We start from the raw sequence: 24,072 nt of genomic DNA on the forward strand, positions 1-24,072 counted from the left end.
TTAGATAATTCTAATTTTATTTCCAACAGTGATTTTCTAATAAAAAATAAATGCGTGGCATTAATGTATTGTCTTTTCTTCTAAAAACTTGACATAACTTATCTAAAAAATTCCCATTCAATTAAAATTATATATAAATAATATATTTTTCAGAAAAATATAAATAAAAAACGATTGTCACCACAGGCGGATCCACCTCTATGGACCCCGCCTTTTTTGGGAAAAAGAAATTTTATTGTTGAGTTATGGCTCATATTGTTCCTATTTGGATTAGGATATATTGTTCCTATTTAGATTAGGATACTTAATCCTTTGTTTAGCATTGTTTTCCTTTTAGGATTTATAGTCTAGTTCCTTATTGGATTAGGACTTAAATTGTGTCTTAAGGGTTCACTATAAATAGAGGTGATGACCCTATTGTAAACTCACAACAAACATATAGAATAAATTCTCTCTCTGCCCGTGGAGTAGATCGCATTGATCGAACCACGTAAAAATCTTGCGTGATTCTTTTTTCTTCTCTTATTTATTTTCTGCTGCGCTAACAAGTGGTATCGGAGCCTAGATTTCAAATCTGAGATTCTAGGTATTTTGTTGATTGAAGATGTCGCTTCATAAATTTGATATTGAGAAATTCAATGGTTCGAATGACTTTACTTTGTGGAAAGTCAAGATGAAGGCTGTTTTGGTTCAACAAGGATGCGTAGCGGCGTTAGGAGGAGAAAGCAATTTACCGGAAGATTTGTCTGTGGGAGAGAAGGCAGATATTATGTCAAAGGCACATAGTACGATTCTATTAAGTCTTTCTGATGAGGTGTTGAGAGAGGTTATCGGTGAAGGATCTGCTGATGCTTTATGGGGAGCGTTGGAGAGCAAGTTTCAGAAGAAATCTCTTACAAACCGGTTGTATCAGAAACAACGTTTGTATACATTGAGGATGACGGAAAATACTCAGGTAAGAGATCATGTTAATAACTTCAATCGAATTGTTATAGATTTACAAGGTGTTGGTGTTTCGATTGAAGAAGAGGATCAAGCCCTCATTCTTTTATGTTCTTTGCCCAGTTCATATGAAAACTTTGTTGATACAATGTTATATGGTAGAGATTCGATTTCTGTTAGTGATGTAAAGGATGCTTTGCAATCCAAAGAACTAAAGAAAAAGGTCTCTAACTCTAATGAGGAGGAATCGGTTTCTGGTCTTGTGGTGAGTCGGGGTAGGAGTCATGAGAGAGATGGTGGGAAAGGAAACAGGTCGTGTTCCAAATCGAAGTCTAATGGACGACGATGCTATCACTGCAAGGAGAAGGGGCACTTTAGAAGAGATTGTCCGAAGCTGAAAAAGGGTGGCGAAAACAAGGAATCAAGCGGTAATGCAAATTCAGCTGTGGTACAGGAGAGTTCCGACGAGGAAGAAAGCGGTGATGTTTTGACTGTGAGTACATCAAGTTCTGATAGTACCTGGGTCCTAGATACTGGTGCATCTTATCATATGTCTTCTAGAAAGGAATTGTTTAATTCTTTCAAGGAGTGGAATGACACTGTAAAGGTGGCGAATGATAAGGAGCTTGCTGTCAAGGGTAGTGGTTCTGTTCAGATCAAGATGTATGATGGTATGGTTAGAACATTTGATGCTTGGTTTATTCCTGAACTGCGGAAGAACTTGATTTCTGTGGGTACACTTGACAAGCAAGGGTACAACCACTCAGGTGGAGATGGACAGATCAGAATTTCTAAAGGTGCATTGACTGTGATGAAGGGTGTACTACAACACGGCATTTATATTCTCACAGGGAGTGCAGTAGTGGGAACTGTGGCGGTTGCTCGGTCCTTGGAGGTACATGATGGTAAAACCGAGTTGTGGCATCAGAGGTTAGGTCATATGAGTGAGAGGGGGCTATCCATATTGAGTAAACAAGGGTTGTTAGAAGGAGCGGAAACGGGGAAGCTGAAGTTCTGTGAAACTTGTATTCTTGGCAAGCAACGCAGGGTGAAATTCACTTCTGGAAGGCACACTTCTAAAGGCATCCTGGATTATATTCACTCGGATTTATGGGGTCCTGCTCGGGTTGAATCCCACAGGGGACTCAAATATTTTGTGACCTTTATCGATGACTACTCGAGAAAGGTGTGGTTGTATTTTCTGAAATCGAAGGATGAAGTGTTTGGGCGGTTCAAGGAGTGGAAGACCATGGTTGAAAAACATACTGGAAGACAGGTCAAGACACTCAGGACGGACAACGGGTTAGAGTTTTGCAATGCACCATTCGATGACTTCTGTAGAAAGGAAGGTATAGTGAGGCATCACACTGTACGGTACACACCACAGCAGAATGGGGTTGCAGAGCGGATGAACCAAACACTACTACAGCGTGCTCGGTGCATGCGGTTAAACGCGGGTCTTCCAAAGCGTTTCTGGGCTGAAGCAGTTAACACTGCTTGTTATCTGGTGAATAGATCGCCATCTACTGCAATTGATTTGAAAACACCTCAAGAGGTATGGTATGGTAAACCCTCTGATTATTCTGGCTTGCGTGTTTTCGGTTGTGTTGCCTATGCTCATGTTAATGATGGTAAACTTGAGGCGAGGGCAATGAAATGCATATTTCTAGGGTATGCGACTGGAGTTAAAGGGTACAGACTGTGGTGTACAGAGATGGATAGAACTCCAAAACTGATTATTAGTAGAGACGTAACCTTTGATGAATCTACTATGTTTGGCCAGAAAGAGGAACTTGGTGATCTTGCAGGAAAAACTGATCTGGGTGCTAGCCAGAAGGTGGAGTTTGTAGCTCCAAATAGGATTACTACTGATCCTATAAACGAGCCTAATGAAGAAGTGGTAGAAGAGAGTATAGCAACAAGGAGAGGAAGAAGGCAAATCAGAACACCAATGAGATATGTGGATTGTGTTGATACAGTTGATACTAATCCTATGGCTTATGCTTTGGCAATAAGTGAGATCATTGATTTTGATGAGCCACATTCGTATAAAGAGGCAGTGCAGAGTAGAGAAGCATCTGAATGGTTAATTGCCATGAATGAGGAGATGCAGTCTCTTGAGAAGAACAGTACATGGGAGTTGGTACCTCGACCAAAAGGAGTGAAACCGGTAGGATGCAAATGGGTCTTCAAGAAGAAAGAGGGTATTCCTGGAGTTGAATCAGCTAGATTCAAGGCGAGACTTGTAGCGAAGGGTTTTTCACAAAAGGAGGGAATTGACTACAATGAAGTATTCTCACCTGTTGTGAAGCACAAAACCATTCGGGTTCTTCTATCTATGGTGAGTGCGTTGGATCTTGAGTTAGAACAACTTGATGTGAAAACAGCATTCTTGCATGGGACTTTAGAGGAGCAGATTTATATGTCACAGCCGGAGGGATTTCTTGATTCTGATCACAAGGACTATGTGTGTTTGCTGAAAAAGTCCTTGTATGGTTTGAAGCAGTCTCCTAGACAGTGGTACAAGAGGTTTGATGCTTTCATGCTTTCTCATGGGTATGTTCGAAATCAGTTTGACAACTGTGTTTACTCTAGGAAGCTGTCTGATGATTCCTTGATCTATCTGTTGTTATATGTGGATGATATGTTAATTGCAGCTAAGTCTAAAGCTGAAATTAATGACTTGAAAGCCTTGTTGAGTAGTGAGTTTGAGATGAAGGATTTGGGTGCAGCCAAGAAGATTTTGGGCATGGAGATTTGGAGAGATAGGAAAGAAGGCCTGTTGTATGTTTCTCAACAGAAATATATTGAGAAGGTGCTGCAATCTTTTCAAATGGAGAATTCTAAGCCAGTAAGTACTCCTTTGGCATCGCATTTTAAATTTGATGCTAATGCACTACCTAGTACTGATGCTGAGAAGGAATACATGAGCGATGTTCCGTATTCGAGTGCGGTCGGGAGCTTGATGTATGCAATGGTCTGTACAAGACCTGATTTAGCACATGCTGTTAGTGTGGTTAGCAGATTTATGAGTAATCCGGGAAAGACTCATTGGGAGGCGGTCAAATGGATTATGCGGTACTTGAAGGGAACGAGTGGCATATGTCTGGTTTATGGTTCTAGTGGTGGTTCTGATGGAATTGTGGGTTACACAGATTCCGACTATGGAGGAGATCTTATTCGAAGGAGGTCCTTAACATGTTATATCTTCACCCTATATGGATGTGCTATTAGTTGGAAAGCAACTTTACAATCTACAGTTGCTTTGTCCACAACTGAAGCGGAATACATGTCATTGACGGAAGGGGTCAAGGAAGGTATGTGGTTGCAAGGTCTAATTGATAGCTTGGGTTTAGAAGTTCAGAAGCCTGTGATTTATTGCGATAGTCAAAGTGCTTTGTGCTTGGCGAAGAATCCGGTGTATCATGAGAGATCAAAGCACATTGATGTGAGGATGAACTTCATTCGGGATGTCGTGGAAGACAAGAGATTTCTTATAGAGAAGATAGCCACTGCAGTTAATCCAGCGGATATGTTGACAAAGCCGTTGCCTACTGAAAAGTTCAAGCTCAGCTTGGACTTGGTCAATGTACGCAGTGCATGAGGCCCTTAAGGGGCATGGATGGCAGAGAGAGAGTTGGTCTTGGTTAACTTTGACTTTGGAGTAATTTTAAGTCAAGGTGGAGAGTTTATTCTGTGATGCAATTTGGTGGCCTTTGTGATTTGCTGAAGAAGGTTTCAAGATTAATCTTGTTGGATGTATTCGCCAAGGTGGAGATTGTTGAGTTATGGCTCATATTGTTCCTATTTGGATTAGGATATATTGTTCCTATTTAGATTAGGATACTTAATCCTTTGTTTAGCATTGTTTTCCTTTTAGGATTTATAGTCTAGTTCCTTATTGGATTAGGACTTAAATTGTGTCTTAAGGGTTCACTATAAATAGAGGTGATGACCCTATTGTAAACTCACAACAAACATATAGAATAAATTCTCTCTCTGCCCGTGGAGTAGATCGCATTGATCGAACCACGTAAAAATCTTGTGTGATTCTTTTTTCTTCTCTTATTTATTTTCTGCTGCGCTAACATTTATCTATATGTAAAAAATAAATACTCCCTCCGTTTCATAAAGATAGAAAAAGTACCACCTTTTTTTGTCCCATAAAAATAGAAAAAGTAGAGTTAGTTAATTCAAAAGTTATCAAAATACCTCTACATGCTTATCATAAAACATTAAATGCATATTTTGAAAAGATAAACAAATGAGTTGTAAGTGCTATAATTAATAGAGTGGCTTTGGAAAGTGTACATAACTAATAAAGTACAAAGAGTAATTTAGACAAATTATCACAAATTACCTATAAATAACTACTTTCTTAATTCTTGTAAAATGGATACTTTTTCTATCTTTACGGGATGGAGGGAGTAGTAAATGATCATATTTTAATCATCTATCCTCTCAAATTCTAATGAAGCCACTTTTTAAAATTCTAAGTTGCTTCATGCTAATTAATACGGTATTACAATTTCACATTAAAAAAGTCATTCGTAGTGTATAGAAAACAAAAAATCTAAAAATTATTTAATATAAATTAAATTGTTTGTTTGTTTTTTATTAAAGTTTTAGCATACATATTAATTACTTATTTTATAGTAATAATAAATCGAGCTTTTCTACGATCAAACTAATGAATGAATTATAAAGTAAAATAAGTTATCAATATTAAAATACTTATTTTAACAATGCATAAAAACATATTTTTAAATAAAAAAATTAATAGTGTGAGTGACGATATAGTTATATAATATTTTTACAATATGAAAATTTATTGTTGATAATTATAAAAAAAGTATTATTTTAATTTAAATTTTTAATATATCTATGGACTCCACCATATAAATTTTTGAATCCGCCATTAATTGTCACGTTAGCATATTGGCTGGAAAACTTCTGTTAAGATGAAATTAAAATTTATTAACTAAAATGAAATAAAAAATGATACTAGTTTGGATACGGTCAATATCAATTATCCATAGTTTATGTATTGGTGTAATTGTGTATACTGTTGTTATGTATGAGCAGTAGTAGTTGCCATGGCTATATGATGGATCACACCCAACTCCACTTCTCGTGCCTTCTTCCTCACTTTATAATCAAACCATCACACCTTCTCTTCTTCCATCCAACTTCTTCTTCATTTCTTTCATAAGATGTCCCCTCCGCAACAAACCAATCCTCCGACAGAACCCGTCTCTGCTTACGCTAATCTTTCCGTTTCATCGATTAATCCGAACCCGTCTTCCCAAAATCATCAAACTCCTGGTAATCAAGAACAAACCAAATCAAGATTCTCCGTTTTACGTGAATCTTCACGTCCTGTCACCCTCAAGGTACGTATAATATATATATATATATATAAACCATCATTTTAATTTATGCAAAACAAATTACAGACGTTTGCACAAGTCTAGTCTAGTGGTCTAAACTTCAGCAGTCTGGATATTATGGTCACGAATTCAAACTTTAGCTATGCCTTCTCTAAAAAAAATAAAATGATTAGAATTAGATTGCCGGCTATTATAGGCCGAATTTACCAGTTATATGAATTTGCGGGCAATCCGTAGCCTAGGATTTTCCGTAGCCTAGGATTTATCACTGATCCTAGACTTCGGTTTAGGGGAGTGAGTCCATTTGCAGACATTTTGATCAGCATTCAACTAATTAATTTAAATTTGTTAATGTTTTATTACAGTTTGAAGATGTCGGATACAGCATCAACTTGTCCCAAAAAAGTAGCTTTTGCTCTTCAAATGAGCCAAAATCAAAAAGAATTATTCTCAACGGTGTCAGTGCAGTAGTCCGTCCCGGCGAGCTTTTAGCAATGTTAGGCCCGTCAGGGAGCGGCAAGACGACTCTGTTAACCGCTCTCGCCGGCCGACTACCGGGAAAAGTTTCCGGCACTATAAGATACAATAACCAACCGTTTTCTAGCTCCATGAAGCGCAGAACCGGTTTTGTAGCCCAAGATGACGTGTTATATCCACATTTAACCGTTATAGAAACTATGACATACGCTGCTCTTTTGAGACTGCCCAATAAGCTGACGACCCGAGAAAAAGTGGAGCAGGCTGAGTTGGTTATAATGGAGCTCGGGTTAACCCGGTGTAGAAATAGTATCATTGGTGGGGCTTTGCTTCGAGGTGTTTCGGGTGGGGAAAGAAAACGGGTCAGTATTGGTCAAGAATTGTTGGTTAACCCGAGTTTGTTGTTACTTGATGAACCAACTTCGGGTCTTGATTCTACGACGGCGCAGCGTATTGTTGCCACCTTAAAAGGACTTGCTCGCGGTGGTAGAACGGTTGTAACCACCATTCATCAGCCTTCGAGTCGGCTTTATAGAATGTTTGATAAGCTTGTGGTGTTGTCGGATGGTTGCCCCATTTACAGCGGAGATGCGGGTCGGGTTATGGAATATTTTGGGTCAATTGGTTATGAACCTGGCTTTAATTTTGTCAATCCCGCTGATTTTCTGCTTGATCTTGCTAATGGTAAGTTATCTTTCACATTAAAAGTCTTATTTAATTGATCTATCTGTAATTTATTTTGAATTGAATTAACTATTAAAAAAATGCTTGACCTTTAGCATAATTAACAATAAAATTTTGATTTTTTTTTGAACTCATTCAAACTCGGTCATCTGAAACTGACATGGCTACGCACTATTGTTTAAACTTTCACCTAGTCTCATTCAGTCGGCCGCATAAACTTCAGATGATCGTATGCATAAAATTGATATAAAAAGTTCTAATAATTATAGATGATGTTATAAAAACTAAAAAAATGTAATTAAATCAAATTTGACTAATTTACTAATTAATATTTTTAAATTTTGGTAGACTATAAAGATACAGTAATAAAATCAAGAGTAGAATATGCAATGGTTCTCTTAATTGTCATTAATAGTTATCGTCCACCGTCTCTTATCTAATTCGATATTATTTATTTAAATATATCGATTTATTTTTAATTTTTATTTTCTCTTTATTTTTATGCATATTTTTTTCTATATAGAAAGGTATAATAAAATAATTTACATTTTATTACCTTTTTGAGTAGGATAAAATATTGATTCGCTAGTGTTCATTGAAAAGAGAGAAATTCTTAGGTAAATTCAGTACACCATGTCATCCGTGGACTAAACCTATGACATTATGACACGTCATGAAAATAATGCACTATCGTAATTTACTATTAAAAAGTGTAAATAAGTAATAAACAAAATTATAATAGTGCAATTATTTTACTGACGTGTTATAGTATAATAGGTTAATCTACGGATGACGTGGTAGACTGAGTCTATCTAAGAATCTCTCTTGAAAAGAAGTTATTTTCAATGTAAAGCTAAGTCAAATGAGTCATAAGAAACATGGGATACGACAAGGACTATTTATAGTTACAACTTACATATATGATCCTTTTCTTAGCTGTATATGCTAACTTTGGTTATGATTTCTGGACCCTAAACTATGCATGCCATGAATCTCACGGTGCTATGAATGACCCCTGTCCACCGCGCAACTCGCCGACAACTCACTATTATCAACTTTGCCATTTATATCATGTAGTACATGGATAATGACGGAAATGATATAGGAACTAACTGGCGGCTAAATCAGAAAATAATAAAAGAAAAAGACTGATTGAAAAAATTATATAAAAAAAATACAACTAAAATTATATATAAAAAAATACAATATCTAAAGAGATAGAGAATAATTAAAAATAATCGATGATTAATTGTCGTGACCGTCTATACTGTCTCTTAGTTTCTCCACTCGATCTGACCCTATCCTGTGAAATGTTTTGTCTCTAAAATTTAGCCAAATTAACTTAATGTTGTTCATATGGAAATGCAGGTATAGTTCCCGACTCAAAACAAGATGCTCAGTTAGAGGTCCATGTCAGAATAGACCAGCATGAGGATCAAAATTCAACAAAACAATCTTTAATTTCAGCTTACAAGAAGAATTTATATCCTGCATTGAAAGCTGACAATCGTAGAAATTTTCAGGACCTGGTTCCTTCTTCATTAGCAGGAACTCAATCACCAAGAAGTATGTATAAAGTTCACCAGATATAAATTTTGATGAACTACTTATATAGAACCTATTGTAACCATATTCTGTCGACATGTCGTTTCAGATTCTGAGAACCAATGGACGACGACGTGGTGGCAGCAATTCAGGGTATTGCTAAGGAGGGGATTACAAGAAAGGAAGCATGAATCATACTCAGGATTAAGGATTTTCCAAGTTATGACAGTTGCTCTGCTTTCAGGACTCTTATGGTGGCATTCTGATACTTCTCATATACAAGATCAGGTATATTTACTTACTCTGCTTTCTAAGTGCTGACTTTATGTTGTACATAAAATTAATCAAGTTTCACGTTTCAGCCTTTTACTTTTATTTTTGGAAACGCTTCATTTTAGAAATTATTAGACTTGATATTTAGGTACTCCCTCCGTTTTTATTTAGTTGTCCATGTAGTCAAATAAATTTGTCTATAATTAATTAGTTGTCCATTTAGAATTTCAAGATAACATTAGCTATTATCTTTCAAATCTATCCCTCCCTAATAAATGATTTTATAACTCAATTTACAGACATTTATTATATAATATATTAGTATTTATTTCTATAATTTAAGATAAAAAAACCCACTTTTTTAATATATACTACAATTTTGGCTAAATGGACAATTTAATAAAAACGGAGGGAATATTATTTAGCTAACGATAATAATACCTAAATTTTAGAAAACAATATGGCGATTTTATTTAAAATGACTAAGAAAAACAACAAACAATTTTGTCATATTTATATAGTGCATATAGTGAATAAATTGTTATCCCATAAATTTGAACTTTAAAATAAATGATTAATATAGATTTAATATTATAGTTTTTTCCATCTAAATTCTTTTAACTTGCCAATCTAATGTTGTCCATTAATTAAAATTACAAACATACTCACTTTTAATTTTTATACACTTTGTCCTCTTAAATTTTAATTTTTAAAAAATGCCATAAAAATGCAGCCAATAGTACAATTTTATCCATTTAAACTTTTTATTTTTCCACCTGAAAAATTTATTTTGTCCACATGTACTAACATTATAACTAAATTATTCTTTTTAATATCGTAAAAAATATTTATTATATCATAATCTGTTTTTATAACAAACATATAGTTTTAATTTACCATTTTTCATTTGTGTGTAATAACCAATTTTATAAAACAGGTGGGACTGCTCTTTTTCTTCTCCATCTTCTGGGGATTCTTCCCTCTATTCAACTCCATATTCACCTTCCCTCAAGAACGTCCAATGCTAATAAAAGAACGTTCATCCGGAGCATATCGTCTCTCATCCTATTACTTCGCCCGAATGGCCGGCGACTTACCGATGGAGCTCGTTCTCCCCACAATTTTCGTCACCGTCGCCTACTGGATGGGCGGACTCAAGCCATCCCTAATCACCTTCATTCTAACACTCTTAATCATCCTCTTCAACGTGTTAGTCTCACAAGGCTTCGGACTAGCCCTCGGCGCCGTGTTAATGGACGTCAAACAAGGCACCACGTTAGCCTCGGTGGCCATGCTGGTGTTTCTGCTCGTCGGCGGTTACTATATTCAGCAGATTCCGGGGTTCATAGCGTGGCTGAAGTACGTGTCGTTTAGTCATTACTGCTATAAGCTACTGGTGGGTGTTCAGTACTCGGAGGCGGAGGTTTATGACTGTGCGGCGGGGATGCATTGTAGGGTGATGGATTTTCCGGCGATAAAGTACTTGGGAGTTGCTAATAAGTGGTGGGACGTGGCTGCGCTGTCGGTTATGTTGGTGGGTTATAGGGTTTTGGCTTATGTTGCTCTGAGAATGGGACAACCTCACTGACTATAAGATTTAGTTTGATGTTTGATGTAGGAGTAAGAAAATTGTTTTGTTAGGTTAATTATGTTTAACTTGGTTAATTTTAGTGTGAAGCTTTATAAGAAAAATGTTGATGTTTTAGTTTGAAGAAGTGTTAATTAAGTGTAAATTGGATTCGGATTGTCTGAAACCTTGTTACAGTTGTTGTAGTGGACAGTTATGATCCATGTTTCTTCTATAAATTTATAGTCATATATTTTGATATTTAGTTGTGAATTAATTGTGTTGTAATATTGATACCGACTGTTAAATCTTTGGTATCAATTTTCGTGACTGGTTCGTGATCGGATTGGTACGCTCACGGAATCGAAAACATTCGGTAGGTATTTAATTATGGATTTGATCAACAAACAATAATATAGCAAAATAATAAATAACATAAGAGATTTACGTGGTTCTGTTTTAAAGCGTACATCCACGGGCGAAAGATTCGAGCCATCCACTAATCATCAAAAGGAGTATAAAATTGGTGGAGAATCACCAAATAGTGAACATCTCTACTAAATATGTTCTTAGGAAAAAAACCTATAAAGTGTTTCTCTCTTTACAAGAAGTAAGTCAAAAGGGTAAAAATTAACTTATATTCCTCATATCACACACACCTTCTTTTCCCCTTATTCATATCAATGTCTACACTGTGAGTTCGGTTTGGTGTATTCTAAAAATGAATAAGGTAGTATAGCTTAAGTGAGGTCGCGGGTTCGAACCGTACTCATGTATGCAGCCGTTTAAAACTTGGGGCCAGAGCTTTGCCTCCCGCAAGGGACCTACTCGGCTCGAGTGGGGATTAGTCTGAATGTGGAAGACTTAAAGGTGTCGTTTCATAGTTGGAACCCGTTCAGGACACCTCATGATCAGATAAAAAAAAAGTGAATAAGGTAGTATATATATAATGAATAATTCATCTATAAAGTATTATGAATATTAATTCTAATTGAATTTATACTTCCTAATTACTCAATGATAACAAAGTTATCATTCTCCCAAATACTTCACTAATTAGAATCCTAATACAAATTGAAATTAGAATTCTAGACATATTCCAACAAATTGTTTATGTAATCCTTTCGTTTTTACTTTAAAGGAATTTTTTTGATAAATTCAATTTCATTTATTATATATTATTTTGAATATAAATTATAATAAATAGAGATATTCATCAAAAAAGAAAGAGAAAAAATAATTTATGTATTTTAAATTTTTTTATAAAATATAATATGTTTTATAAAATATCATAATACTCTTAAGCCAATGAAATCTAGCCGAAGTTGCTAAGACCCTCCGGTGCATTGTTGAGGTCTTAGTTCCAAGTCTCAGTAGGGGTTAATAGAATTTGGGGGTTATTTTATTTTTTCAAAGTTTCAAGTTACCCTACTAAAATTCGTTAAAATATGTAACCGAACTTAACTTTTATAAGCCTTCAATGGTTTCTAATGAAATCTGGTGACTTCTATCCTACGTGGTGACCAGATCCTGACTCACCCCACTTGCCTTTTGCCATGTCAACCCTTACATTTGCACCCAAGCCACCTCACCTAGCACATCATATCACTCTCTTTTATTTCCCTTTTAAAAGCCCAAGACATGCAATCCCCTAAACACTCAAACAATTATTTCTTGTTCCTTAAAAGTTTATCTTTCAAATCAGATACTGAAACTAAAAGATAAAACGAAGAAACCGAAAGATAAAACGATCGAAGAAACTGGAAGATAAAACGAAGATCAAGCTTTCGCACGATGTCCTTAGGTGTGTGGAGTGAACGGTTCGACATTCAAGACGGGCCTGAATTTTGTAAGTTTTACATTCTAATCATCTTTTCGATGCTTTTGTATGATTTACTGTTTGTAATAAGAGTGTAAACCTAATTTTGGGTTATGTTTGAAATTGGGTTTTATTTTCAAAATTAGTATTGTGTAGGTCTGTAATTGGAGTCAGTTTGAAACTGGGAGTAGTTTTGATTGATTTGAGTTAAAATTAGGGGTTTATATATTTGCAATTGGTGCTTGGTGTTGAATTGGGAATAATTTCAATGTGTTGGGTTTCGATAAGAGTTTTCTATGTTTGCAATTGGGGTTAGTTTGTAATTGGAGTTTTCTATGCTTGATTTATTTGGGTTAAAATTAGAATTTCGTATGTTTGCAATTTTGCTCAGTTTTGAATTGAGTATACTTGAGAATGACTTGAATTTCTAATAGGGTTTTGTATGTTAGAAATTGGGATTCAGTTTGCATAATTAGAATTATGTTGTTTTTGATATTGTGATATATTTGAAATTATGATTAAAACTTGTGGTATTCTTCTTTGTTTTAATTGCAGCGCCTCTATCTGAATTTTTCTCGATTCGATATTTTAAAACAACTATAAATCTCAATAGTGAAGGTCATGATAGAATATTAGGCAACACTGGTGTCATGCAGAACACATGTCTAGGATTAAAATTATAAAGATGGATAAAGTCTGAGGATTGCAAGATGTGGACTATAAGTTTTATTTAATGCAACCTACACCTTATGGCTTCCTAAAGAAGTTGAGACCTTGATGTTCTTAACATGGCCAATTACGTGGGTCCTTCTAAGATTGTGATTGTAGAGGATAGGTTGATTATCACTGTGAATTCTAATTTGTTTGTCAATGAACCAAAAATGGCGGATGTCATTGATAGTGATGTGTATGACTCTGACTACTCATTTGGTGGTGATGAGGATGTGGAAAATGATGATATAATGTCATTAGGATCTGAGTCTTTCCATAAGGAATAATCTGAAGTTGCTGTAGACGATGCTGAGGCTGTGGAGTTTGAAGTTGATGCAGACAATGCTGAGACTGTAGACTGCCCTTCATTTGGGTTTGCAGGGTCAGATCATTTAGTGTCATGCTATGGTAGTGACAATAAAGGGTTATCTAGGTCTAGGTTTTCAGACTTTGTTAAAACATTAATGATCTTTAGTTTAAAGTATGGATGAAATAAATTTCCAACAATTCAAAGAGACTTGTAGAAACTATGGAATCAAGAACATATATATGTTATCAACTTCAAGGGTGAGGGATGGAAACTATGGAATCAAGTACATGTTATCAACTTCAAGAGTGAAATGATATGGCCAGGTGATGCGGCTTGGTGCAAGGGTGAGAGCTGACATGGCAAAAGGCAGATAGAGTGAGTCTGGATTCAGTGACTACGTACTACGTAGGATAAAAGTCATCGAATTTTATTTAAAAACCACTGAAGATTTATAAAAGTCAAGTTGGGTTGCCATTTTGTAACAAATTTTAGTATGTTAACCATTGTAAAAGTTTGAAAAAGTAGAGTAACCCCAAAATCTATTATCCCTTAATAGGGCCAGTGGTTGAAGGTCATTTATAAATTCAAAAGTTTAACTGCTAATTATTAACGTAATTAAATTCTAAATTTGTCAAAAAAAATATAATATTTATATTAAGCTATTTCAGTGATTAAAGAGCTGGATCGACTGATTCATCTAATTATAATGGAAATCAACCAACTATTCGGTTCAATTAATAATTAAAACATGGAGCACTGAACTTGAAAATCCTAAGTCAAATTATAATATTCCTATTAGGCTATTTTAGCGATTAAAAAGTTGGACCGGGCAATTCAATTAATTAAAATGGAAACCAACCAATTTTTCGAAAAATCGATCCAACCACACAGGATTGTCGTACTATAGAATTTTTAAAATTAGTTAAACCTTACAATATTTTTAATATTGGACAATTTTATGTGGATACTGATCTTTCATGTAAACTCGAATCTCCCCCCTTGCTTTCCTGACTCTCGAGCGAAGTTTGACTTGGCTCGGCCACTCTATCACTTAGGCTGGGATCTTTCTCTCCTAAATCCATTTACCGTTATTCGGGTATTGACTACTATATGGCTATTGCGCTTGTTCCTTTAACGGTTATCAATTTTTTTAGTATTTGCCTATCTTCCCTTGAATTTATTATTGATATTGAGTCATGAATTTTCCATGAGGGAAATAAACTATATACAATATATGCTCAATTGTTTTTTTTTTTAACAATTTATTCAAAAGGTTCAACCAGCAGTTAAACCAAAAATCGATATTAGTTTAGTTTTTAAAGCATCGATATTAGTTTAGTTTTTAAAGCATGAAGCTGTACATACGAAGATGAAATAGCACGATGTTTCAAATAATATGCCATTTAAACAAATATATAAAATTCTAATAAATATAATTAATTTGTTATACTTTTTTTGTTTTTTTTTTCAAATTTCTTAGATATATTAATAACATATTAATGATTTTGTTCCGTGAATAATTTGTATGGCGCATTATTATACATATTTGTTAAAAATAAATAAGATGCTTAAACTTTAAATTACTTATAAAAATAGCCTACAATGTAAAACGTTACAAATAGTAGCCAACTTATAATTAGGAATGTTTACTCCTTGCAGCGGTCGTGCCTTATCGTTTTTACAACATCCAAAAAACATCTGCGATATTAAATATTTATTTACTGTTTTTTTATCATAAAATTTTAACAATGTAGATGTCTCATTGGTTTATTACATGAAAAATATAGTGTTCTCATAGTATTGTATAATTATTTTATAATTAAGGATGGAGGGAGCAATATATTTGGTGGTAATTTTGGTTTACTTTTTATTAAAATGTTTAATTCACGTAACGATTATGTTATATTATTTTTACAATAAATTAATTAAGTGAAATATTCTATTCTTTTATTTTTTTTATTAATTTATTGTATAGATAATACGCACTATGTTGTGCAATGCATTCACTTAAGATTTAGGGAAAGGGAAATTCTTACCGATACTCGGTCCATAAATTTTCCATGCATCTATCCAATGAAGTGTTAGAAAATCAAATACAATTTTCTCTCTTTTATTTTTTTTTTCTTCTCATTTTTCTAACAACTTATTAAATGGGTCCATGAATTTTTTATAGAGAAAATTACACCAAATCACCCAAAAACTCAAAAGTTTGTATAAATCACCCAACTTTTTCTTTTTTGCAAAAATCCCTCAATTTTAAAAGATTCTTTTCATCCCTACCTTTTAATAGTTGTGATTACTATTTTATCCCTATAGTGTATTTTACCTATTGTGTTTTCATTACACCTAATAATTTCTCCTCATTTTACATAAACCGGCCAATTCTAACCGAACCACCACCGGTCAGACCATTATTGGTCGGTCAACGGCCGAACCACCGCGGTCAACGGCCGGACCACCGCGGTCAACGGCCGGACCACCGCGGTCAACGCCGGTCAACGACCGGACCACCGCGGTCAACGCCGGTCAACGGCCGGACCACCGCGGTCAACGCCGGTCAACGACCGGACCACCGCGCCACCAATGGTTGGTGGTCTGACCATTTTTAATGGTTGGACCAATACTTGTTTAATAATTAAAAATTAAATAAAACATCATATTGGGGTTAAGGGGATTTGAAAAGAATGACCAAGTGCTTTGCCATTAAGGCAAAGGCTTATTGCTGTCAACATTTGCTCTATAATGTATATATATATTATATACATCTGATTATAAATTTATTAGAATGAAATTATTTTTATAGTATAAATTAAATATAAACTAAATATCAGTTTAAATTAAAGTTACTATTAAATAAGTCTAATTTAATTTATTTAATAAATATTTACACAGTAAAAATATAAAATATACATATATTTATATTTTACACTCTTTATTAATACATGAGTAAGACTAGTAAGATATTTCACTTGTTAAAATTAAAAAATATAATGGTTTATTGGTCAAACCCGAGGTGGTCGTGGTCGAATACGTGGTGGTGGGACCCGCCATGGTGGACAAAAATTCAATATAAACCTAATAACGACTTAATGTCAACTCAATGACAACTTAATGTTAACTTTATTATTTATACTATTAAAAATAATTTATAAAATGACAAATAAAGTAATAGTAATTTAAAAACAAACTATCTAAGATTTTATTGACATGAGTCGAAAGTAAATTTAAAATAAATGAACTGAATATAAACTTAATATGAACTCAATGTCAACTTAATATAAACTCAAAGTAAACTTAATGTGAACTTAATATAAATTTATGTCAACTTAATGTAAATTTAATGTTCACTAAATATCAACTCAAAGTAAATATTTTGATAAATAATTATAAATTTTAAATGAAATTATTTCTTTATTATAATAGTAAAGTTATTTTTTTATAATTCATACTTTTAAAAATAAACTAATTGTAGAATGAAAGTATATTATTTAAGATTTTTCGCAATGATTTATGTAAATTTAATGTCAACTCAACGTCGAATCAATATAAACTCAATGATGACTCAGTGTCAACCCAATATAAACCTAATGTCAACTCAACGTCGAATCAATGTAAACTCAATGATGACTCAATGTCAACTCAATATAAACTTAATATGAACTCAATGTCAACTCAATATAAACTCAAAGTAAACTTAATGTGAACTTAATATAAATTTATGTCAACTTAATGTAAATTTAATGTTCACTAAATATCAACTCAAAGTAAATATTTTGATAAATAATTATAAATTTTAAATGAAATTATTTTTTATTATAATAGTAAAATTATTTTTTTATAATTCATACTTTTAAAAATAAACTAATTGTATATTGAAAGTAAATTATTTAAGATTTTTTGCAATTATTTTTGTAAATTAATGTCAACTTAACGTCAAATCAATGTAAATTCAATGATGATTTAGTGTCAACCCAATATAAATCTAATGTTAACTCAACGTCGAATCAATGTGAACTCAATGATGACTCAATGTCAACTCAATATAAACCTAATATCAACTAAATGTAAACTTAATATAAATTAAACTTAATATCAACTCGATGTCGACTCAATGTCAAGTAAATGTAAATCTAATATCAACTCAATGTAAAATTGATGTAAACTACATGTCAATTCAAAGTAAATGTTTTAATAAATTATTATAATTTTAAAAATTAACTTAATATCAACTCAACGTCGACTTAATATCAACTCAATGTCAACTCAATATAAACGTAATGTCAATTCAATGTAATCCTAATGTCAACTCAGTGTAAATATCATGTCAATGCAATGCAAATCTAATGTCAACTCAATATAAATTTAATGTTAATCTGAAAAAGTAAATTATTTTAATTTTGAAATGTAACTTAATATCAACTCAATGTAAACTCAATGTGAACCTAATGTCAACTCGATGTGAACCTAATGTCAACTCAATGTAAACTTGATGAAGGTTACATATCAATTTGAAGCAATTTTTTTAGTAATTTATTATAATTTTAAAAACTAACTTAGTATCAACTAAATTAACTTATATAATTTATTTTGAGTTTATATCGAGTTGACATTAAGTTAATTGTGTTTCTAATACATTAATTCATAAATTTATTTTAACTTAATTTACTTTAAGTTAATATTTAATTTACACTAGTATTAATTTAATTAGAATAAATTAATTTAAATTTTAACAAGCGTAATATTTTATTAGTATTTTATAATAATATATTATTTATAATCAACCATTTTAATATGTTTATATTTAGTTTAAATGCTTTCTTATACATTATTAAAGAGTATATGTATATATATAAAAGAGTAAATAAAGACAACAAACATGTCTTACCTTGATGGTTAGACACATGGACAAAGAGTGAGAGGTCATGGGTTCTATTCCTACTAATAGCAAATTTGTATTTTATTTAATTCTTTTAAAATCTCACCACTATAGTTGATTGCCGTTGACCGTTGGTTGACCGCCGTTGACCGCCGTTGACCGCGGTGGGCCGGCCGTTGACCGCGGTGGGCCGGCCGTTGACCGCGGTGGTCCGGCCGTTGACCGCGGTGGTCCGGCCGTTGACCGGCGTTGACCGCGGTGGTCCGGCCGTTGACCGGCGTTGACCGCGGTGGTCCGGGCGTTGACCGCGGTGGTCCGACCGGTCGGACCGAAAATTGGTCGGTGGCGGTTGGTTAGTTTGTCTAACCAAATCCACATTTGCCACGTGTCATCATTTGATTGATTCAAACATAGACCAATGAAATGTTGACAAATATCAAGGACAATATTGTCTCATTTTTTTTTATTTTGGGTTATGAGGGATTTTTGTAAACTTTTTATTTTTTTTGAGAGATTTTTGCCAAAATCAAAATGGTGAGGGAAAAGTGAAACACCATAGCATATTTAGGGGATTTATGTAAAAAACCCTTTTTTATAGACCGGAAAGGGAAAATAGCAACATTCCATTGGTTCCAGCAGTGGGCCAGGTCCACCGTCTTGTAATTCGTCCTTATAGGGCCAGGTCCACCGTCATGTGATTGGTCTTTGGTGGGCCAGGTCCACCGTCTTGTGGTTCGTCCTTGTTTGCGCCCATTAAATGTGTCCCTCTATAAAAAGACACTCTAATCGGCTCCCTCTTTGGTAGTATTTATTTACTTTGCTGCTCTCATTCAACCTTTTGTCTTAAGATGTTCCCTTATTTGATGCTATCACTAGGGTGTACATAGTTTATTACTTTAGTCAATTAAACTGATTTGATAAATTTTTAAATTGAAATCTAATTAGATAGATAACAACTAAATAATTTTTGTTGTTTTTTTTAAATTCATTTCAAATCATCATCAAATACCTATTTTATTCACCATATAAAGTAAATATTTTAAGATGTTTATTTATCATAAAATGATGTATTTATTTATATAATAAATTACAATACTGACTAAAACTATTTATAAAAAAAATTAATTATGCGAATAATATATATTAGTAATTTGATATTATCTAATAAATAATTATTATTTTAATATCATTCGACAATTATGTTGCAATTCTATCCAGTTTTTTTTCCAATTAATTTAACTGTGCCAATTTTTCAACTCATCACAATATTTGCCATTTCTGTTCATTTTTATCTTTAAAGTTTTAATATCTTTTTTTTGCTTTAACCACCGAAAAATAGAGAATATAGAATTAAATTTTGACGTTGTTTATGATTTTATTTTGATTAAAAATTAAATTTACAATTATGAAAAATGAATTTTGGTAACAAAGCGATTAGTATAGAAATTCAACTAAAAACTAAGACAATTAAATTGATGAAAAAAATTAAATAAAAACAATGTTACCAAATTAATTTTTAAATTCTTAGATAAATTTATAAAATTCGAAAATGTTTGGGTTTTTGGCTCCGTTAAACCTATTATAAGTGATAAAATAAAAAAAATTAAACTACACAAAATATGTACATATAATCGACTATGTTAAATTATAAGAAATCAAACTAAAATTAAAATTAAACTTTCAAATTGTTCACATCTAAATGAATCCTTTTAAATCATTTTAACTAAACCTTATTAAGTTAATGCGATATGGTTCATATATAAAATTTATTTTTGATTTTTGCTCAACACTACCAAGTCAGTAATAATTTATTATGATATGACATAGTTCGGTTAGAAATAATATAATTGTTTTCTTTATAATTGAGGAGGAGAGAGGCCTTGTGAGAAAATTTGAATCTATGATCTTATAGTTTGCTGCCCTGCGTTTGTATCATTTGAACTATAGCTCACTGGTGAAACAATATAATTGTTAAAGTTTCACCTAATAGCTTGAACTATTAAGTGAATTAATTATTTAACTAGTATGGACTATCAAAAAAAGAAGTCAAAAGTTTGACTCTTGATAGGAAAATGATTTATATTTATTCCTTTCAAATTCAATTAATACGTACTCGTCGAGAGTATCAGAAGTAATGCATTTTTTTTCATTATTGTACTAGGGAAATGCTTGTGGAAAAAATTGGACTTACAACTTTAATATAATATTATTCGGTGTTTATATCATTTGAGTTATAATTTATTGGTTATAAGTATTTTATTGGTGCGTAAGGTTAATTAATTATTTAACCAATGATTCATAATATTATAGGAACAAAACACTTGCATCTACAACCAGAACAAGATACTGAAACATCATGCACACAACTAGATGAAACCTTTGAGTTATATCAAAGAATAAGCACAATAACAACATTATTCGACATATAATATTATTGGTCTGTGCATGGCATCAGATGCACCACATCTCCCATAATAGCCCTTCGTTTTTAATTATTCTATTCCCTATCTATTTATCTTTCTATATATTCATCCATGTTGATTTAATTTTGATTCCAATTTTATCTATAAATAAGGACTTCTCCATGCAGCTTAATTATAACTTGGGGACGACCAATCAATACACAGAGCTTTGTAGAGAAATTTTAATACAATTTACCTAACACTCATAATTTCAATCTTATATATTTCTTAAGGGTACACCAATGGCATCAGTCAAGGCTGAGAAACCTGCTCAATCTACCGCTCCGGTCAAGAAGGTGCCGACAAAATCAACCACCGCAAAATCAACCATCGCAAAATCAACCTCCAGTGCTCCCAAGGCTCCAGCCTCCCTGTCGGCACCTAAAAAGGTTGAGCAAAAACCGAGAGAGCCTAGGAGGAAGGTACATTATGCACTTTTGAATTAGGTTTAATGCTTTTTTTATATCTATAAATTGCAATAATTTGGTCAAATATATCTTTATAAAATAATTTGAACATTCTGATCCGCCAATTTTACAAATTGCAACTAATGCATATATCCGACCATTAAATTTTAACATTTTATTTAATGATTTGACAGACAACAGCAAGCAAGCCAGCAGCGAAATGAAGTGATGCAGCCATTAATGTGAAGAAGAAGTCATGAGATACTTATAGTTCATGGCGATTCATTTTCATATCTATCCATTTGAATGTTTGAACTTTGTTTACCAACTTATCCAAGTCTCTCCTCTTAGGCTCTGCCTTCTCATGAATAAAATGTTAAATTTAATGTAAAATTGCATTTTGTTTTTCCTCTTTTCAATTTCTATTTGTTTAATCTAATATGAATATCCCAAAGTGGTGCTATCGAATAATGTCAGAAAAAAGGCCATAAGATCCATCAAAATATAGGAAAAACCCATTTCAAGGTCCTTAAAGTATACCTGTTTTAATTATCTAGTCCCTAAATTAATTTTTGTCTTTTACTAGTCCCTAAACTACACGGAAGCGCATTTTGAAGCCCTTTGGTGCATATCCGTTAAGAGCGTGGTCTCAAATTCTGTTAACTAACGGAAAAAACATAAGTTTTATTCCACGTAGGAAAGAGAATCTATAGGTAAAAAGTTCAAAAACAATCTTTAAGGACTTTTTTTACTCTTTTTTCAATTTGTTTCCAATTTCTATACAAATTCTATTTACCCATATTAAAAATAAGGAATTCATCTTCGTCTTCAATCAATTTACCCCTGCACCATAAGTTTTCTTTTAAGCAAGTTCCATTTCCCACATTTTCATCTAAGGAAGATTAAATAGCTTATGTCCCCAATTTGAATGAGTCAAACAAAGGCAAAATCAGTGAACCCATCTTCTTCTTCATCAACGAGCAGAGGCAGAGGAGCAACGAGAAGCGGAGGAGGAGCAACCAGAAGCGGCGGAAGGGCAACGAGCAGCGGCAGAGGAGAAACCAGTTTAAAACTCAATTTATCTAAAATTGCCTTTTTTGTTTTTGAATTTTTTTAGCTTAAAACAATAATATTGGGGTTTCAGAATTTAATTCATGATTTTGTTTGAACTTTTCTAGAGTTTTTTGTTTGGGGTTTGGTAATCTTTATTGATAAAATTGGCTTCGATATTCACTTCAAGTGAACCTGTTCTTGAGATCGCCGCCGTGGAATCCACCGGCGAGCAGAGTCCTTCTTAAACCAGCGGCTGAAATCGGCAGTTGCCTCTTTCATTTTGATTTCCTATTTGCTGCTCAAGACGCTTTCAGTTCTTCTGTCGGTTGGGCGGTTGACGTCGACTAACGGTTCGACGTCGGAGAAGAATGAGACGCCGTTGTCGATCAAGGAACTACCGCAACTAGTGCCGTCAATGGAGTTTGATAGATAGTAGTTGCTGGAATAGTATAGTAATCATGATTAATTGATTGAAATAAATTACTTATTTTTATGATTAAATTTCTGAAGTTAAAAAAATGGATGATTTGCTTTTGATCTTTCGCAGTGGATGTGGAAGAGAATAACGTGTTTGTTAGAGAAGAAGGTGAAAAAAGTATAAAAAGATCCTTAAAGTTAGTTTTGAGTATTTTTTTCTTTTAAATATAGCTTATGTGGCATTCTTTAACAAGTTACGCTCTAATTTTGGAGCGTGATTTCACGCTCCTAACAGACATCTATTGAAGGATTTTAAAATGCGTTTCCGTGTAGTTTAGGGACCAGTAAAAGACAAAAATTAATTTAGGGACTAGATAATTAAAACAAGTATATTTTAAGAACCTGGAAATGGGTTTTTCCCAAAATATACTGGATCTGTTGCAAATAACATTATGTAGTAGGAAAAAAAGAGTATCTGCAAAATAAATTTCAACCTATCATAATTTAATTCCAAAATTTAAAACGTTACGAAATAAATTTCAATCTTTCCTATTTTTGCAATTTTGTAGTCTATTTTTATTTTTCGGCCATTTTTCGCACATGTGGACTGCCGGAATTATCACACCTCACACATTTAATATCACATCACCCATTAAATGACACATTACTCAAAAAAGGTCAATTAACTCACTCAATTTTACACACAAATTTAAAAAATAATAAGTATTTTTTTTTTCATTTGGACCATCCTATATCACAGCCACTAGCCTCCACCGTCAGACCACCTCCCTGCCGTCAGAACGCTCCCTCGTCGTACCGCCTTGTCTAGGTTGAACCCGATGAAGAAAATCTTCATCTTCCTCGTCTGGATCCAAACATGGCTTTAGACGAAGAAGATCAGTTTTATTTTCGTTTGAGTTCAGATGAAGAAGATCAGCTTCTTCCTCTGGGTACTAAAAACAGCTGCGACATGGAAGTTTTTCGATGCAGGGAGGAGCTCCGGGGCAGGTAGTTTAGAAGAGGATAGAGATGAATAAAAAAAGTTACGTTATGATTTTTTAGAATTATGTGTAAATGTTTTTAGAATTATGTGAAATATATATATTAATTTTTTTATTACAGTTTTAATATTTGTGCGA

The 24,072-nt window shown here is 33.3% G+C and overlaps 1 protein-coding gene and 1 long non-coding RNA gene across 2 annotated transcripts; both read left to right on the forward strand.

Moving 5' to 3' along the window:
* The first annotated feature begins 6,019 nt into the window (after positions 1-6,019).
* Positions 6,020-11,139, forward strand: LOC126673824 (ABC transporter G family member 21). The gene is made up of 5 exons (XM_050368127.2): positions 6,020-6,335; positions 6,698-7,493; positions 8,862-9,059; positions 9,148-9,326; positions 10,249-11,139. The coding sequence occupies exons 1-5, from the start codon at positions 6,156-6,158 to the stop codon at positions 10,897-10,899; spliced, it is 2,004 nt and encodes a 667-aa protein (XP_050224084.1). The 5' UTR covers positions 6,020-6,155; the 3' UTR covers positions 10,900-11,139.
* A 9,743-nt stretch (positions 11,140-20,882) lies between these two features.
* Positions 20,883-21,856, forward strand: LOC126673828 (uncharacterized). The gene is made up of 2 exons (XR_007639370.2): positions 20,883-21,478; positions 21,658-21,856. It is a non-coding gene; the product is annotated as an uncharacterized LOC126673828 (long non-coding RNA).
* Positions 21,857-24,072: the final 2,216 nt, after the last annotated feature.

This window comes from Mercurialis annua, linkage group LG3, assembly GCF_937616625.2.
Source record: "Mercurialis annua linkage group LG3, ddMerAnnu1.2, whole genome shotgun sequence".
NCBI lineage: Eukaryota > Viridiplantae > Streptophyta > Magnoliopsida > Malpighiales > Euphorbiaceae > Mercurialis > Mercurialis annua.

Coding starts and splice junctions, on each gene's coding strand:
- LOC126673824 (XM_050368127.2), top strand. CDS start 6,156: ATGTCCCCTCCGCAACAAACCAATCCTCCGACAGAACCCGTCTCTGCT. Junction 6,336..6,697: donor CACGTCCTGTCACCCTCAAG/GTACGTATAATA, acceptor GTTTTATTACAG/TTTGAAGATGTCGGATACAG. Junction 9,060..9,147: donor AGGAACTCAATCACCAAGAA/GTATGTATAAAG, acceptor ATGTCGTTTCAG/ATTCTGAGAACCAATGGACG.